At 46.2% G+C, this 18,633-nt stretch overlaps 2 protein-coding genes across 5 annotated transcripts; both read right to left on the minus strand.

The window, feature by feature from the left end:
- Positions 1 to 74: 74 nt before the first annotated feature.
- On the minus strand, positions 75 to 4,131 carry eif4e2rs1 (eukaryotic translation initiation factor 4E family member 2 related sequence 1). Of its 4 annotated transcripts, none has more exons than XR_004785028.2 (8): positions 3,965 to 4,130; positions 3,173 to 3,263; positions 2,827 to 2,961; positions 2,564 to 2,668; positions 2,295 to 2,447; positions 2,068 to 2,204; positions 1,700 to 1,814; positions 75 to 208 (listed from the first exon to the last, which is right to left on the minus strand). XR_004785028.2 is itself a non-coding variant. In XM_035608410.2 (8 exons), the coding sequence occupies exons 1-7, from the start codon at positions 3,979 to 3,981 to the stop codon at positions 1,701 to 1,703; spliced, it is 768 nt and encodes a 255-aa protein (XP_035464303.1). In that variant the 5' UTR covers positions 3,982 to 4,131; the 3' UTR covers positions 75 to 208; position 1,700. The 4 variants fall into 4 exon arrangements, 3 of the variants coding, with proteins under 3 accessions (XP_035464303.1, XP_035464294.1, XP_035464312.1); XM_035608410.2 differs by having other exon boundaries at positions 1,700 to 1,830; positions 3,965 to 4,131; XM_035608401.2 differs by lacking the exon at positions 75 to 208 and having other exon boundaries at positions 1,099 to 1,830; positions 3,965 to 4,131.
- A 1,113-nt stretch (positions 4,132 to 5,244) lies between these two features.
- On the minus strand, positions 5,245 to 15,891 carry zgc:158659 (uncharacterized protein LOC791141 homolog). Its single transcript, XM_035605831.2, has 28 exons — positions 15,468 to 15,891; positions 14,688 to 14,816; positions 14,482 to 14,585; positions 14,237 to 14,399; positions 13,776 to 13,985; positions 13,191 to 13,258; positions 12,737 to 12,865; positions 12,596 to 12,649; positions 12,409 to 12,518; positions 12,166 to 12,307; positions 11,821 to 11,906; positions 11,613 to 11,718; positions 11,355 to 11,507; positions 11,099 to 11,230; positions 10,876 to 11,000; positions 10,356 to 10,437; positions 10,077 to 10,241; positions 9,710 to 9,813; positions 9,508 to 9,607; positions 9,346 to 9,417; positions 9,144 to 9,250; positions 8,769 to 8,890; positions 8,519 to 8,597; positions 8,238 to 8,408; positions 8,045 to 8,162; positions 7,806 to 7,957; positions 7,552 to 7,700; positions 5,245 to 7,134 (listed from the first exon to the last, which is right to left on the minus strand). The coding sequence occupies exons 2-28, from the start codon at positions 14,770 to 14,772 to the stop codon at positions 7,010 to 7,012; spliced, it is 3,213 nt and encodes a 1,070-aa protein (XP_035461724.1). The 5' UTR covers positions 14,773 to 14,816; positions 15,468 to 15,891; the 3' UTR covers positions 5,245 to 7,009.
- Between the last annotated feature and the right edge of the window lie 2,742 nt (positions 15,892 to 18,633).

Here is an 18,633-nt window from a genome sequence, read left to right on the forward strand (position 1 = left end):
TGTGAGTGTGTGTGTGTCAGTGTGAGTGTGTGTTTCGGGTTCTACAGTGTCAGTTGTTGGTTGACAGTTGTGCGCTGACTGCTGGTCCATCAGTTAATCCTGATCTGGATTAGCTCCATCCTCAGAGATCACAAGTCCCAGCTGGTTTGCAGCCAGGAATAGAGGCAGGATTAGAGCCGCACTAACCCTGGAACGGCCTGGAACGGCTCTGCAAGAGATGACAGATGACAGCGGTGTGTCTTTGTCAACACAGAAGTAAGAACCTTAGTCAGTCACTCCAGGATTTTAGCGGCGTTGCCACGTCGCAACAATTAACAGCGCGACCTTACAATTTTGGCCAATCGCCGCAGCGGTTTCCGCAATTTTGGCCAATCAGAGTATTCCCCCGCACAAATTGTGAAGCCATCGAGCTCACTTCCTGGTTCCTCTGTTTATTGAAGTCACTGGTTTGATTGGCTCATACTAGTTTTGCTGTGGCCACTGGTGATACCAGTTTTGCAGGTTTCATCTTATCTTTGTTTAATTTACAAGAGTAAAAACTATGATCAAACTAGCGATTTTAACTGGTTTTACTGATTTCCACTGGTTTCTACTGTTGTACAAGTAGCCCACTAGTTGCTGAAGTATATTATAAATATATATGAAGTAATTAAATTGTGATATCTTCTGACGATAAAAAGTACAAAAACGTGAGAGATGTACCCTTCATTAAACGAAGTCCGTCCAGATGTGTCGGTGCGGAGATTCTGCGTCACAATTTGAGGTCAACCGTTTTCCTTTGTTTTGAAACTTTATTGTTAACACACATACAAAACGCATAACAGTTTTCGTTACATGGGTCATGTGATGGCTTGCGATGAACTGACGCCGGGAAGATGCTCACAACAACCCGGACTGATCTATTATTTTATATTCTACGGCTTCAATGTGGTAGTTACACACACACACATGGATACAAACTCGTGTGGTGACAAAAAAAGGGCTACCTCATGTAAAAAAAAAATTAAAAGAATAATGCTAGTGTAAAGGCCTGAGTTGTTTTCTTACATAAATAGGAAATTCTATTTAATATACTGACATCAAAGAGAAAGACAAATGTTAAGCATCATATTTTTTTTATTTTTTCAGACTAGCACATTACCTCTGATAAAGTCAGACAGTGGGGAATGAGTTCAATGTCACGAAATTTAGCTTTAGACATAATCACTTTTAACAGTTGAGCCAAAATTTCCCTCATGTTGACAGTAAACTAAGAGCAGAATGTTCTCACTCATCTACTGTTTTTAAGATTTCACTGTCACGCTACGTGTTCAACCTCTGGTCTTGTAAACAAGAGCCGAGGTCATCTGTAACAGACGAGTGTCGGCTGAATGCTGTAATGCCAAAAAGGCGCCACAAGGTGGTGCCCTTTTCATTTGTCTGACGTTACAATTTCCTGGCTTGTGTATGATTTGAGAACATGTTGCCATGGAGACCTGGCACCAAAAAAAATTAAGTTGCCCCCCCCAGTCATTTGTCAAGTCTTTGATCTCTTCATTGTACATTGGTCCGAACAGTTCAGTTTGTAAGTTCCCACCAAAAACAGATAAATCTTCACACACACACACACACACACACACACACACACACACACACACACACACACACACACACACACACACACACACACACACACACACACACACACACACACACACACCTCAACTGTACAATGAGAGAGCAGGGTGAGATGGTGGTGATCCGCGTCCCGATTGGTCAGACGACCTCCGCGTCTTCAGAGAGAAATCTTTGTGTTTCTGAAGCTCGAGTTGTCCCTGAAACACACACAGCCTGATGATCAGAGGTCAGGGGTCAGAGGTCAGGGCAGCAATGTTCAGCTTTATCATTCATCCTAATTTCAAACATGAAATACTATTTAGCGAGGAAGTACAAGGGAATACTACAAAGTACTGCCACAGTAAAAGTAGTAGCACTGCAGTGTTAGTACCCGAGGCTGGCGTTGTGCGTCTCGTATAAAGTATTATGACAGTAACAGCAGCAGTACTGCAGTATTCGTAGTGTTAGTACCTGAGGCTGTCGTTGTGCGTCTTGTACTCCATGATGGTATTTGCTGGAAGGTTCAGGACTCGTCTCAGTGTGTCTCGGATTCTCGACGTCGTCGTCTGATCATTGGACGTTTTGTTCCAGATGGATAAGATGTCCTCCTGAAAGCCAGACAGACAGACAGTTTAATTGTAGTTTTACTGCAGTAATACAGTAGTATTAATATTGTACCAGTTGAAGTACTGTAGTACCTGGAAGCGTATAGAGACCACAGCTCCACAGATCTCCTCCCCAACCATGAATTGTTCCCCCACCATGGCGAGGATGATGTTCTCCCAGAAACGACTCGCCAGACCTTTGCGGAGACGAATGATCCACTTCCCCCCGCTGCGGTTAAAATCGTCCTGAAAGGGGAGGGGCTGACCTTTAGTGACACTTACATAATATGACGCCACAGTGGTATACGTATGACAGAGTACCACAGTGGCAGTGCAGTTTGCGCACAGTGTGACAGCGTTACCTCCCACATGGGTTTGATTCCCTCCTTGAACAGGTGGAAGTCACTGTGTCCGCTCAGATCACCTGGGCGCACCAGGTGACTGTAAAACTTCCAAAACTGCTCCACCTGAACACACAGTATTGATTATCTGTTATTCTTATTGATTATATGTTAATAGCATAAATGATCTGTAATGAGGAAAATGTTTACGGACGTTATAAATCAAGTGACAATTAGAGTCATTTTGTGTGTGTGTGTGTGTGTGTGCGTTTGTGTGTGCGTACCGACGCTACAATGCCGATCTGTCTGATGTTCTGTTCGTAGCTCTGAGAACTCGCAGGACGAGTCGGAGTTCGTCTGCTGAACCAGAAGGTGTAGTTATACTGAAGAGGGTGTTCACCTACACCTGGACACACGGTCTGAGTGAGAGAGAGACACAGGCAGAGAGATAGACAGGTTCATACGCCTGGGGGGGAACACAAAAAATAGAAATTACAGCTGAGTCAGGAGCCCACAACAGGGAGGGGAAAGTTGTGTCATCGGTGGTTGCCGTGACAACGACACGTTCAAGACGCTGACACGTGAAGAGACACACACAGACTTTATGGAAAGAAAGATTGAAATTGACACCTTGCGTTGGTTGTTGTTGTTGTTGATGTTGGTCCCGTCACTGTTGTCATGGTGACACTCCAACTCCCCCTGGTCCTCCTCCTCTCTTGTACTGAAACACAAACAGGAAACGTCTAATGTCACGACCACTCAATCTTTTTTTTATTACTGATTATTGATCATCACAACTACTAAGTTCTGAAATCATGAATTAGTATGGAGACACTTCACTCTGATGTCACGGGTGTAATAAACGGTAAATAATCAATCGTGTGAAAGACAAAGGCGTCCGCTCAACGGTTTCTTCTCAGTTCTGTTTCTACATTTACTTTGATGAGACACATGAAGACAACATTGTCCCACAGCGAGTTCAATCAAACACAGAGTTTAACTGTCCACGTCCATAACAACAGGCCTATAACAAAACGTCTCTATTTGAGACGATCGATCAATAAAATGAACATAATATACATTAACCGTAAGGTTGTATAATTCTTTTAGATTAAAAAGCTGATTCTGATCAGCTGATCACAGACACGATGAGATGAAAACACACATTGGCTCTTTCCACATCACCACAGTTTAAACCTCGGTCTGACGTGTCGACGTCTCCCAGGTGACAGAAAAAAACGATTCAACGGACTTCATCCATCGAATCGCAGTTTAAAACGCGTTAAAACACCAGACGACTTCGAGAAAATCCGATTTATCCAATAACTTCTGTAGGTGAAGTTGATGCTAACTGTTAGCCGTTAGCTGTCGCGGTGCTCCAGTGGTTCGCCCGCTGATTTGCCGGTGAAATGTCGGTCTTACCACTCCAGCTGGTTCATAGCGGCTCCGTCGCCCTTCTCTCCGCTGGAATTCTGTGTTGTATCAACTTTATTTCTTTATATCTCTCCACTTTTTTGTTTCCTCCTCCTGGTTTCCACTCGTGCGGCTCCGGCGCTGCTGCTCGACACTGCGCGTGCGCAGCGCCAGTCGGACGGAGAGCCAGGAGGGACTTCTTCTTCTTCTCTGGTTTATGGTGGATCGCAAACCAACCTTTTAAGGTGCATACCGCCACCTACTGTACCGGAGTGTGTTACTAATAATGGTAATAATAATAATGAAACAAAGACAATCAAACAAACAAAAAATATACAAGAAAAAATAAATACAAATAAAAAATAAAAAAGGAGCCAAAAGGGACTAATTTAATCCGCCACTTTTCTAAATATGAACGTTTCAGAGAAGGAACAATACAAAATCGTATTTTGTCTTTTGATGTGAAATATTTTTTTGTATTTTATTTACTTTATACATGGTCACCACGGATTTGGCTGTTCATTATATTATAACAGTTAATCAGTTAAACAGTTGCCACAGTCGGAATGTGCTTTAATAGAAATACTGACGTCATAAGAAAACGTATTCCTGTTTTCTTATAATTTTTATGAGTTTCTCTTTATCTGTTATCGATTCCTTGTTTTGAAGACAGAAAACAACCTATTCCAAAATAAACAAAACAAACGTTATTATTAGTATTATACGGTGAGCACATCGCAGATCTTTTGGGAAAGGTTGGAACTGGAACAAAAAGAAGTTCTCTTCGTCTTCGTCATCTTCATCGTCGTCCTCATGCTCCTCTCAATCAAGCCCAGTTTAAATACAATGTTTATATATTTAGCTCATTATGTTGGAATCCGAATGTAATTGTTATTAAAAATTAGGAGCCATTTTGTGTCTTATTAGTCTCGTGTTGCCTGCGTTCACTTGTAATTCCCTCTTTTGCACAGTAGGGGGCGCCCGAGTACAAGGAAAGAACAGGGTCAGAGCATATCATGGAATCATTTGTTTGATTGCTGCTGATATTTTTACTCCATCTTATTATATTCAGATGGAAAATGAAAAGTGACATAAAATAATATTTTAAGGCTTAAGTTTTTTAGTTTTTAAACTTTATTATTAATGTAAATGTAACAATGTGACAATGTAAATAATAAAAAGGAAAAGATGAGTCTTTGAGTGTAAAGCTTTGACAGAGTTTTGTCAAAGGAGGCTCTGATTGGCCTGCAGCGTGTATTCTTCATCACAACATTTTTAGAGAAAATATGTTTAATATTTTATGAAAAAAAAGGGTTTAATAAAATCTCAACCACGATCAATAATTATCACAAATCAATACTCGACATTTAGAAACTGATCACATCAGCCGTCATGCCTGTTAAATACATAAATCAATCATCAATACATCAGTCTACAAAATAATCCGTAATATCGATCACATGGAAACAAATACATCCTGTCTGCTCACCTTCAGTCACTACGATAACCGGCACAGTCGACGATGTCATAAATCAATAAATTGACCAGCAAGCAGCAGGGTACAGGCTCGGGCCGCCTTATAGGTCGTCACGGTCACCTATAAGTAACAACCTATACCTATACACCTGTCGCGTCTAGGCCAGTGGCCAGTCTCAGGCTGACCTCTGACCTGAGCGGAAACAAACCTTCACAGTAAAAGATGGGCATCGTTGCCCTTTGACCCATCAGAGCGTCACTTGATGCTACGCTACGCTAACTACAAGCTACTTACATTTTTCCAGTGCAATAGCTGAGCTTACTCATGAGTAACTGTGAGTTAGAGGGCACCAGCTCAGGAGGGAGACTAACAATGCTAACTAGCCTAGCACTATTCATCAGAAACTAGAGGCCAACAAACACCTGATCAGGCTCACGGCTAAAGAGCAGCTGATAGGTTGTGATTGTCGTCTGACGACTCTGATCCCTGATAAAACTCCATGATATGTCGATTCAGTAGAAGCTAGTTCAGATCAGTGCAGGGTGTCCGACCGTTAGCCAATCGGTAATCAATAATCACAACGTCTTCGAGACGTCAGACAGTGAGTCACCAGCTGTGGATGGACACAGTTGTAGTGAAGTTGTAAAAAACTGTAAATTGTCTTCACATTTTCTCTCGCCAACGGACAAGGTCGTAATATTTATTCATGAAAAAGTCCATTTTTAAGAAAAGAGTTTTTAGTATCTCGGAAATAAAGAGATACAATTGTTCTATGAGGACATGTCAAAATATTTGATAATGTTTTGAGAGAGAAAAGTTAATATATTAAAATCAGCAAAGTCAAGATGCTCTCTGTAAACAGTCGTAATATCCTGTTGGTTCAAACTTCAGATATTTTCTGATGATTCACTTTATTCTACTTTTTGATTCCCACAGAAAAACCATTGGTTCGTTTGGTCTGATCTCAGCATATTGTCTCCACCCACAGCTGCACAGCACTGCTTTCCTATTGGTCACAACTCCTGATTGTCGTAATCAAAGTATTGATTAGTTATTGGGGTTTTATTGCTCTCACAGTGACCACAGTGTTCACTTTGCTGGTTTCAATAAAGCTGGTTTCATTTGAATTCCCCCAACAAATATCAGTTGATAAAGTTGCAGTTGATTCTCAATAAAGATTGATTCAAATGTACGCCACAGCGATAAAAGTCTTTTTCCTTTTAAAACGCCGCATTCAGAGCAGCTAACAGCTAACAGACTAACTGTGGCTCCAACTGGAAGACATGTAAAAACATCAACGCCTTAATCGTCCTCTTTTCCCAGAATGCCTTTGGCGTCGTCAACCACCCTCTGACCTGTGACCCTGAGATTCATGTTGCTATGACAACCATCCAACCAACACGTCAGCGTGATGCTAAAACCTACAAAAATCGGAAACTTTATCGTCGTTAAAGACGGTGGAGTACACACATGGTGTCTGTGCGTGTATGTGTGTGTTATGTGTATATATATATACACGTGTGCCATATATAAATGTGTGTTATGTATAAACGTGTGCTACATATACTTTTTATAGGTCAATGTTCGTTGGGCATGTGTCGTATGGTGTGGAAGATCCAGTCCATCTTCGTGCTCCAGCCTCCGTGATGAGCGTCATTCATCTGTTTGGTGAAATACTCCAAGGCCTCCTGCTGGCTCTTCTCTGTGAAGACAGACAGGCACACAGACAGGTAGAGAAATTGATTCAAGACTACTTCCAGACTGGACTACTGTAACTCATTACAGTTAGGGTGTTTCTTAATGAGTCTGTGAAAAGCTTCCAGTTACTCCAAAATGCTGCAGCAGCACGTGTTCTTATTGCGACCAGAAAAACAGATCATATTTCTCCTGTGCTCACATCTCTGTAGAATTCAGAAAAAGATTCAAAACCCTGCACCTCACATACAAAGCCCTTAATGATGTATTGTCCCACTAGATCACTTCTCTGTCTAAATTCACGATTACTGTGGTTCCAGAGTCTCTAAGAGGAGAACAGGAGGTAGAACCTACACTCCCCATCATGCACTGATCACTTCTACCTCCCTCTCTACCCGTCTTTCCCTCTGCCTGTCTGTCTCACCCAGGGCCAGGGTCTTCCTCAGGTAGGCGATGTCGTCGAAGCTCTGCAGTTCCGGCATGCCGCAGCCCAGCAGCAGGGAGAAGAGGTTGATGAAGAGGCTGGCGTGCTGACGGATGGCGAGGTAAGCTTTGTAACACATCTCCTGGAACCTGACACACAGACGGACAGACAGACAGGTAGAAAGAGAGTGAGACCGGCCGAGAGGCAGACAGCAGTGAGTGGCGTCAGACGGACAGGCGCAGTGCAGGCGAGACCTCTCGAACTCCTTCGTCTTGGTCGACTCCTGGACCCCTTTACTGATGACGATGAGGAAGTCCTGCGTCAGGACGAAGGGAACGCGCTCCCTCTTGTACCCAAACTTCTTCTTCTTGTGATCAAGGAAGTGACCGAAGTCGATGTGGAACAGCTGGAGGAAGAGGAGGAGGAGGAGGAGCGTGAAGAGGAGCAACAGCTGGTGGAAGAGGAAGACGAGGAGGGTTAGAGAAGGACTCACCTGTCCGTTCTCCTTCACCATGATGTTTGAGTTGTGTCTGTCTCCGATTCCCAGGATGAATGTGGCGACGCAGTAACCGGCACACGACCGGGTGAAGAGGTCGATGGCCCGGTCATACCTGAGAGACACACAGGTGGTGAGACAGACAGACAGGCAGCCGGACAGACAGGTTCTGAGACAGACAGGTACTGACGCCTCTCCGCGGTTCTTGTCCTTGATCCAGTGGTGCAGGGTGTTGGAGTTGAACTGCAGCGCCCCCTTCAGGCCTCCTTTACACTGGATCTGCATGATGGTGAAACTGTTCTTCACCACCTCGATGAGACCCACACAGTCTCCAATGGACAGGCAGCCGTACGGCAGCATGCTGACACACAAACACACACACACACACACACACACACACACACTCAGTAAGTCAGGTGTGTGATTGATGATGTCACAGACACAGTCTCTGAGGAAGTCACGGTTTCTCACCGCAGGTCCAGGCCCTGGTTCTGCCAGATGTTCTCCATGATCTTAATGATCTGCAGAGTCAACATGTCCTGGCGCAGGTCTGAAACACACACAGTGCACACTACGTTACCCACAACCCCCCTGCACGGGACCGAGAAAAGTTCCATACACACTACATTTCCCACAACCCCCCTTCCAGCATACGTCCGCCGTCATCGACTTTAGCGTTTTCAATTGACAGGAGGGTTATCATTAGCGGCGAGCTAACTACCGTCGCCGTTCTTGAAGATGATTTCGTTGTTGGTGAAGAGCAGCTCGGACATGATGTCGGGGTTCTCCCAGTTCAACCACAGGGGGCGCTTCGCTGAGGACATGATGCGGCACTCCTCCAGACTAAGGACGCGACAAACAAGATGACAACTGTTACACATTGGTCATTGATAATCACAAACAACTTCAATAATTGTTGGAATTCTGATACTCGTGATTTCATGTGATTTCCCCAAAAAATGAAGAAGACAAAAACCATAAAGTCCAAGTAAGTTTCTGTAGATCTGTGTTATGACACCAGTCAGTGATGGTGTCAGTCAGTCAGTTGGTCGGTCGGTCAGTTAATTAGTTCGCTTAAGAAGGGTGAGTTGGTTACCGGAGGTTTCCCAGCTGGTGAACCGGGTTCAGAGGAGACACGAATCCCTGCAGAGCCTCCATGTAGTCGGGACGAGACATGTGCTCAACCAGGAACTTCATCTGAGTCTGACAACCAATGGCAGAACAGCGACACATCACTATCAACCAATCACCGTGCACAGACACCTCAATTCATCGGAGGCACGAAAGACGGCTTTTACTTTCTGCGTCTCGTCCTTCTTCTCCTGTTTCAATGTGTCGGTCAGGTTCACCAGCTTGTCCATGGCTTCCACCTGAACACACACACACACACACACACACACACACACAGTCAGTTTCAGAGATACGCTGACCCCAACGCGTTCAGTGGCGTGTGCGCTCACCTGTCTGTTCAGGTGTTTCAGGTACATGCCACAGGCTCTGCAGAAAGCTTCCAGCAGCAGACCGAAGCGCCGGGACACCGTCTTATTGTGCATCTCTGACCTGTGAGAAAAAAAAAAGATTTCAACAAGAAGCGAGAAAGATCACTCGAGAGACCTTCGACTGACGAACTGTTCCTGTACGCCGCGGGGTCGCGCGACTTACTTCAAATGCCAGAAGAAAAAGTGTCCTATCCTCTGATTGGTCAGAGCTTTCTTGATCAGGAAACGAGCCAGAGGGTTGTCCAGGTACATCTCGTACTTCAACACCTGCAGACGCAGACGAAGAAGAAGCGCTGGGTTGGTTTTGTCTGCATCATACATGTGTCGTCATGCGTTGACGCCCCTTGACTGATGATACGAACGCAGGCTGGTGAGATTGGATTGTGTAGTTTCTCTTTAACAATTTAGACTATGGTTCAAACACGTCTTGTGTTATTGATCGAGGTGCAATCTGGTGGAATCTCACAGGTCGATCCTCTCAGGCCCAGAGACGTTGGAGGTCTCTGGGCTGTGTGGCTGAGTGGACGTACCTGTACGAGCTGCAGCAGGTACTGCGACAGCTTGTCGTCCGTCAGACCTTTGACCAGGCAGCGCAGAGCAAACTCTCTGACCATGGGATCGGGGAAGTTACAGTCCAACAACTCCAGAGCCGACTCCGGCTCCATCAGAGGCCACTCCTTCAACAGACAGTACATCTGAGGGAGGGGGCAAGAGGAGGAGGAGGAGGAGGAATGATGAGTAAAGAATCCGTAAAGAATCCGTAAAGAATCCGTCATCACCGCGAGAAAAATACTCCTTTTTTTCTTTACCTGGGACGCTTCGTCTCTTGAATTCCATTTGACGGACATGAGCAGCTTGGGAAGAGACTCTGGGATGTTCACACAGTAATGTCTGCCGTGAGACACACGCGGCGAGAGACAGGCAGACAGACAGGTAGAGAGAGCGACAGGTAGGAAGACAGAGACAGGCGGAGAGACAGGTACAGGCAGAGACAGACAGGTAAGGACAGATAAGTAGAGACAGTGACAGGTAAGGACAGACAGGTAGAGACAGGTAATAGACAGGTAGAGAGACTGACAGGTAGGAAGACAGAGACAGACGAATAATCAAAGACAGAGGCAGACAGAGACAGATAGAGACAGACAGGTTAAGACAGAGACAGATAGAGAGAGACAGACAAACAAAGGGACAAAATAAGACACAAGTGTCGAGAATTAATGACAGGCAGAGACAGAAAATGACAGAAGAATAATTTTTTTTGTCTCTAGTCTATGTGTAATCTGTCCACATGAAGCCCCGCCCCCCCGTGTCTCCCATGTCTCCCGTCACCTGTGTCTCCAGAGGAAGTCCTTCTCCTGCTCCGACAGTTCGTACAGAGGATCTTTGGAGCAGAGACAACGGAGCTGCTCCGCATCAGCCGCTGAGACGCTGACGTCGCAGGCCAGACGACTGGTCTGAGACGGGGGGCGGGGGCAGGTTGGTTAGAGAGAGACATGTCCACAAGTTGAATATATATTTAAGTAGTAGTTGTGTATATGTGTGTGTGTGTTACCAGTCCGGGGCAGTAGTTGTAGCCCAGCTCTCGGCTGATGGTCCAGTTGGCGTGCTCTTCGATCTGCTGCTCATCGGGAAACACGACCGTCTGATTGAACCAGGAGAACTCCAGCTCCACACAGGGAGTCTCCTGCGGGGGACCAGGCAAATCAATCAATTATTGATGGGCTCGACCTGGATCACTCACACATCCTCATTGTCATGGACGGTCAGACAGGCAGACAGACAGGCAGGCAGACTGAGGAGCTGTGTACCTTGTTGGGATTTGAACCGGCGACTCCGATGGGATTAAGGAGGTCCTCGAGGCCGTGAGGGACGGGCCAGAGGCTGAGCGCCACTTTACCCGAAACCAGGATGTCCTTATAGTCAAACAGGTTCACGTTCCCCCAGGCCAGAGGACAATGTTCCTGACAGACAGACAGACAGACAGACAGGTGGGGGGGAGACAGGTTACTTAGGAGCTTGCGGTCTAAGACACGGACAGGGTGTGATGCGTCTCCTTCCTTTCCTACCTCCTTGGCTCCTTTCCTTCCCTTCACAGAGCAGATAGACAAGCAGATCCGGGCCGAGCGAGGGAGGTCAGCCAGGTAGATGTCGTAGGTCAGCCACTCGTTCCACCTGCAGACAGACAGACAGTCGGACCGAGAGGTGGAGAGGCAGACAGACAAGTGGTGTGTGTGTGTGTGTGTGTGTGTGTGTGTGTGTGTGTGTGTGTGTTACCTGGGGTTGGAGCAGGGAACTCTCTGTGTGTTGACGTTGTCACATAGCGGCTCTCCGCCGTGATAGATACCTGTCCTCACATAGATCTACACACACACACACACACACACACACACACACACACCATCAACTCTGCAACATGTTGGTGTGAGTCTCACCCTCAATTTAACAGACATTAATGTTTACTGTTAGACCACAAAGACCCAAGACCACCAGAAACTCTAAACCCCCACAGAGACGGACCACAGAGATCTGGTCTGTGACAGACACGACTGGACAATATGATGAGAACGTCGGACGACTTGAACACAAACAAAGAGCGACTGACGAAGAGCAGAACCCGACCTTGTCGATGTCTCGGATGTTGACGTTGACGTAGGTGGCACAGAGCAGCCGGACCCTCAGCAGGGTGTTGAAGGCCCACAGAGAGCGAGGGGGGGAACCGTCACCTCCTCCCGGACAGGGGGACGGCTGCGGAGTCCGACGACTGAAACCAAACAAACACAGAAACTTCCTCTGTATCCGTGCAAGCGCGAGGATTGGCCGCGACTCGAGTGTCAGGGACGCCGACTGGCTGCTGTGCTGTACCTGTACGAAGGCGTGACGAAGCCGGAGGCAGGTAACTGAGAGTAGAGGCTGTCTTTGGAGACGAGCATCAGGTGAGGGAGACGGCCCACGATGATGCAGGAGCGGATATACTGCAGGCAGACAGGTGGAGGCAGTGAGACGGGTGGAGACAGTAAGACGGGTCGTGTTTTTAGAGTGAGGTCGTTACCTTGTACTGACTGAGGGGATACTTCTCCAACAGGTACTCATCACAGCCGCACACCTGAAGAGGCAGACAGGTGAGTCAGACAGACAGACTGAAAGGCAGATAGGTAGTCAGACAGACAGACAGGTAGACAGACAGGTGTACCTTCAGGATGTACTGGCCCTGGTACTCTTGGACACACAGGCGAAGCTGTTGAGGTGAAAGGTGCATGGATCTGCTCTTCTTTCTGATGGACTCTGCGATCAGCTGCTCAGGTAAACTGTCATGACTCACCTGTGCGCGCGCGCACACACACACACACACACACACACACACACACAGTAGACCTTTGGTCTTCACTGATTGATTTAGTTCTCAGGTGGACGCAGGTGAAAGTGTTTTTATGAAGTTTTCACATGAGATAATACGTATCAAGACTGGGTGTTTTATATCCAGTCTATACAATTAGTCATTTAATTATTTATATACACACACATGTATATATATATATATATATATTATACATGGACAGTGTTCACGTTTTACAGCACTAAGGAGAAGAACTTTAACATCTGCAGAGAAGAAGAAGAAGAAGAAGTCAAGTATTTAATTTATTCACCTTCAGGGTGTATTTCTGTTTGGAGTTGGAGGGAGACACAATCACCCAGATGGTCACAATCAGCCTCCCTGCAGAGAGACAGGTACAGAGAGAGAGACAGGTACAGAGTGAGAGACACGTTCAGAGGGAGAGAGAGAGAGACAGGGACATCGAGAGGGACAGGGAACCTGATTCTGAACTGATCCATTTCATTTTTATTTTAGTTCCTGTTTCATCAAATTTCACAAACATTTTGATTCTATTTAATCAAAACATCTATTTTAAGTTGAACGAACTGAACCTGCATCATGAAGACGATGAATGTCACACTAAAGTCTCTAAATTAAAACGTAGCATCAATTTCCGTGGTTGTGTAAATGGTAAATGTATTTATGTAGAACTTTTCCCGGTCGTCAGGGGCAATGTGGGGTTTAGTGTCTTGACACTTCGCCATGCGGACTGGGGGAAGCTAGAATCAAACCATAGTGGATGACCCTCTCTACCTCCTGAGCCACAGCTGTCCAGTACAACCGACGCACCATACGACGCGTACGTATATTGTTAAAATCTGACATAGCTGCCATCAGAGCAGGAAGCAGGAAGTACCTTTGTCCAGCTTGCTGTAGATGTGCTGTGGCAGTTGGGGGCTGGACTCCAAGTTGGGGGGGTAAACATAGAGTGCCTGGCTGTGGGCCCCGCCCCCTTCCCGCTCCTCCATGGCCTCTCTGCACACGCTCAGTATGGAGCGCCGGAAGTCCTGGATTTCTGGGTCCTTCATCATCTCGAACTCGCACACGGGCATCCCGATGGCAAACCCTGCGGCAGAGGGGTAACCAACATGACCCTTGACCCCTCAACCGTCCCCCGAAACCGCCAACATTTTTGGAACCACGTCAGGACCAAACTAGCCAAGTCGGCCCTGACGTGTCGGAACCGGTTCGTCACATTTTGGTGATTTTTAACCAATGAAAGTTGTCCTACAATTGGCTGATGATGGGCGTTGTCGCGACCAATGACTGTGCCGACTCCGATGACGGTTGATGACCATCCAGTGAGGTGGGTCTTACCTATCTCTCGGTTCAGGATCTTCTCCTCCCTGTTGCCCAGCGGCTCGATGACCTTCAGGATCGGGTGAAACAGTCGGAGGTCGCAGAGCCGCCTCGTTTCGTCATAGAACTCCTCCCTCTCGGCCTCCTGGGTCACGCCCACGAAGATGTAACAGGACTCCTCCTGGCCAATCATAGAGTAGAGATTATATCACTGTTTTATGGTGGAGGAGGTGGGGTCACAGGTCAGACTGAGTGTACGGTACCTGCAGCAGGTGGTACAGCGGGTACTTCCTGGCCTCAGTGAAGAGCTGCTGCTTGATGCTGATGAGCGGAGTTTCTCTGAGACACTCAAGACTCACCATCATCCCTGAAAGAAGATCAGGACCCCTGTCAGCACCAGAGCCAGAGCCAGAGCCAGAGCCAGGACAGGACAGAACGGAACAACAAGAACAAATGATAAGAGTCCTACCATTGGGTAGGCAGCAGTCCACCAGGATCCGGGGAGGCATCAGGTGGAGCCCCCACAGTTCCCCTGACGACGGCCTGGGTGCCATGGCCACCACCAGTCACACACCACCTCACCTAAGCACTGGGCTACCTGGACGGGTACACAGACAGGTGAAGTCACACCCACCGTTTGTTCCTGTTTTCTGTGTGTGTGTGTGTGTGTGTGTGTGTGTGTGTGTAATGTTATATAAATTATGTAAACATAATGATTAATAATGTTATGTAAAGTTAAAAAATAAGGCACTTTTCTGTGTTATATAAATAATATAAATGTAATGAACTTAAATGTTGTATAAATAAAAAACATAATGAACTACACTATAAGAATTATACAAACATAATGAACAGTGTTGTATGCAATATATAAACACAACTAACTGTAATGAATTTTACCTTTATATGAATTAGATATCTGGCAAATGCTTAATGTTTTAACATTTGTAGAAAAAAAGGGAAGCTTGTCGTTAAACTTTCACTTTTGATGAAAATAAAAGACGTCAGAGGTCAGAGGTCAATCCTTACCCCGACCCCCTGACCTAGATCCTGCTGCCTTGACAGACTCACTGACACGTCCTTGTTTCCCTCTTTTCTCTCATCCTCCCCTTGTTTCCTCTGCCTGTGTCTCCTCCTCTCCTCCTCTCCTCATGACCTCAGACTATGATATGGTTGCCATGACAGCGGCGGCGGGAGCATCGCAGAGGATGAGACAAAAGAGACCCTTTGTTCTGACGCTGTCACTCACCTGGGCTCGAGCCTGCCGGTCCAGCGGTGCGTGCCTCCGGTCATAGCATCTGTCTGTCTGTCGGCCTGTCTGTCTGCCTGTCTGTCTGCCTGTATGTGTGTGTCTTTGTCTCCGGTCATGTGTGAACCAGTAGATGCATTCGTCACCGCCCCTCCGTCACCCTGACACAAAGAGGCAGAGTTCCGTTTCAAACCGTTACTAATAACCCGAGAACCTGTACGTTTGACAGTCTGTCTGTCTGCCTGTCAGTCCGCCTGTCTGTCTGTCTGTCTGTCTGTCTGTCTGTCTGTCTGCCTGCCTGCCAGCCAGCCTGTCTCCCCCTCTGTCTGCCTGTCTGTCGGACCGTCGGTCAGTCGGTTGCTGTGACCGGTGTCGGCAGCAGCAGCAGCAGCGGAGAAGCCGCCGGGAGCCGCAGAACAATGTGTTGGTGGGGGAGGAGGGAGAGGGGAGATGGGGGTGGGTGTCGGCTCATCCTGTCCTCTTCCTCTCTTAAAGGGCCAGCCGCCTCAGACAGGAGGTCTCACTCTGTCACAGTTACAGAGGCCCACTGACGTTTTGTTCCCAGTCGTCTACACGCCCACTCGTCCTCTCCCAGAGACTCTCCTGATGTTTTCCCACAAGGACTCACTCTGCTGTTCTCCAGATGTTAAAGACTCACTCAAATGCATTCCACTGACGTTCCCCAGAGGTTATAGACTCTCATTGACGTTCTCCAGAGGTTAAAGACTCTCATTGACGTTCCCCAGAGGTTAAAGACTCTCATTGATGTTCCCCAGAGGTTAAAGACTCTCGTTCTCTAGAGGTTAAAGACTCTCAATGACGTTCCCCAGAGGTTAAAGACTCTCAATGACGTTCCCCAGAGGTTAAAGACTCTCATTGCTGTTCTCCAGAGGTTAAAGACTCTCATTGATGTTCCCCAGAGGTTAAAGACTCTCGTTCTCCAGAGGTTAAAGACTCTCAATGACGTTCCCCAGAGGTTAAAGACTCTCAATGACGTTCCCCAGAGGTTAAAGACTCTCATTGATGTTCTCCAGAGGTTGAAGATTCACTCTGCTGTTTTCCAGAGGTGAAAGACTCTCGTTGATGTTCTCGAGAGGTTAAACACTCTCATTGACGTTCTCCAGAGGTTAAAGACTCTCATTGATGTTCTCCAGAGGTTAAAGACTCTCATTGATGTTCTCCAGAGGTTAAAGACTCTCAATGACGTTCCCCAGAGGTTAAAGACTCTCATTGCTGTTCTCCAGAGGTTAAAGACTCTCATTGATGTTCCCCAGAGGTTAAAGACTCTCGTTCTCCAGAGGTTAAAGACTCTCAATGACGTTCCCCAGAGGTTAAAGACTCTCAATGACGTTCCCCAGAGGTTAAAGACTCTCATTGATGTTCTCCAGAGGTTGAAGATTCACTCTGCTGTTTTCCAGAGGTGAAAGACTCTCGTTGATGTTCTCGAGAGGTTAAACACTCTCATTGACGTTCTCCAGAGGTTAAAGACTCTCATTGATGTTCTCCAGAGGTTAAAGACTCTCATTGATGTTCTCCAGAGGTTAAAGACTCTCATTGATGTTCTCCAGAGGTTAAAGACTCTCATTGATGTTCCCCAGAGGTTAAAGACTCTCGTTCTCCAGAGGTTAAAGACTCTCAATGACGTTCCCCAGAGGTTAAAGACTCTCATTGATGTTCTCCAGAGGTTGAAGATTCACTCTGCTGTTTTCCAGAGGTGAAAGACTCTCGTTGATGTTCTCGAGAGGTTAAAGACTCTCATTGACGTTCTCCAGAGGTTAAAGACTCTCATTGATGTTCTCCAGAGGTTTAAGACTCTCATTGATGTTCTCCAGAGGTTTAAGACTCTCATTGATGTTCTCCAGAGGTTAAAGACTCTCATTGACGTTCTCCAGAGGTTAAAGACTCTCATTGATGTTCTCCAGAGGTTTAAGACTCTCATTGATGTTCTCCAGAGGTTTAAGACTCTCATTGATGTTCTCCAGAGGTTAAAGACTCTCAATGACGTTCTGCCGATGTTAAAGACTCACTCTAACGTTCTCCACTGACGTTCCCCAGAGGTTAAAGACTCTCATTGATGTTCTCCAGAGGTTAAAGACTCACTCTGGCGTTCTCCACTGATGTTCTCCAGAGGTTAAACACTCTCATTGGCGTTTTCCAGAGGTTAAAGACTCACTCTGGCGTCGTCCAGTGTCCAGACTTCTGGAGGTATGTCTGAGGCCAGCAACACGATGAGAATGAGGTCACATATTTTTTTTTATTTTCCACTTTAAAAGCATTTAAATGCTGCGTTTGACTTCAAGTTTTTTATGACCTGTCAATATGAAGAATACAATATATTGGTTTCAAAAACAAAATAATCACGACATCTTTACGTCAGCGTAGGTACCTCTCTTCATTCGCTTTTCCACCACATTTTTTATATCTGCCACTGTCTGAAACGGATATCTAGTGTGAAATCAATCACGCTGCCATCTCTTATCGTTTTGTGGCCGCAACCATAGCTCGACTTCAATGTCAGGCCTGCGCTCATTCCTCCACGAAGGTGCTCCGGGTGAGGACGGGGGTCTGGGGACGGAGGACAGGGGATGGGTTCAGATCCAGAACAGGTCAAGGTGGAGACAGGTCACGGTCAGATGTGTGGACGTGTCCGCAGGGGACAGATGTTCAGATTGACAGTTTGACGACTGGAAACTGTAACAAGTAGCATCATTCCTGTTGCTACGGTTACATCTTGTGTGACTTCTGCCAGCCAATCAGAGAGCAGGGACAGCCCTAATACTGCACAGTAGCACAATTCATCTTAATCCTGTTTTTGTTTTTCAGATCACCACAATGAGTTTGTGTTTGTGTGTGTGTGTGTGTGTGTGTGTGTAGGGAGGGGGCGGGGCCCGTTGGATTAAGGATTTAAGTGTTTTCTCTTTTCTGTTTTTGTTTTCGTTAGAAAGCTGCTTATATGTTCATGCATCAGTCAGAATAACTAAATATTCTATTCTATTTAATTTGAATATATTTTTTGTGTTTATTTTGTATTTAATATTGCTATATACTTTATTTGTACTTAATTCATGTGTATTTATTTGCATACATTTAATTTATCATTATCATTCACATCTTCCATCATCATCATCATAATCCCCATAACCACCATCATCATCCCCATTAACAT

The sequence above is a fragment of the Scophthalmus maximus genome, chromosome 12 (genome assembly GCF_022379125.1).
Source record: "Scophthalmus maximus strain ysfricsl-2021 chromosome 12, ASM2237912v1, whole genome shotgun sequence".
NCBI lineage: Eukaryota > Metazoa > Chordata > Actinopteri > Pleuronectiformes > Scophthalmidae > Scophthalmus > Scophthalmus maximus.

Coding starts and splice junctions, on each gene's coding strand:
- eif4e2rs1 (XM_035608410.2), bottom strand. Junction 2,962..3,172: donor ACAACAACAACCAACGCAAG/GTGTCAATTTCA, acceptor TCTCTCACTCAG/ACCGTGTGTCCAGGTGTAGG. Junction 1,831..2,067: donor ACGCACAACGACAGCCTCAG/GTACTAACACTA, acceptor TCTGATCATCAG/GCTGTGTGTGTTTCAGGGAC.
- zgc:158659 (XM_035605831.2), bottom strand. CDS start 14,772: ATGGCACCCAGGCCGTCGTCAGGGGAACTGTGGGGGCTCCACCTGATG. Junction 14,400..14,481: donor CGCTGTACCACCTGCTGCAG/GTACCGTACACT, acceptor ATGATTGGCCAG/GAGGAGTCCTGTTACATCTT. Junction 12,519..12,595: donor ATCCCCTCAGTCAGTACAAG/GTAACGACCTCA, acceptor GTCTGCCTGCAG/TATATCCGCTCCTGCATCAT.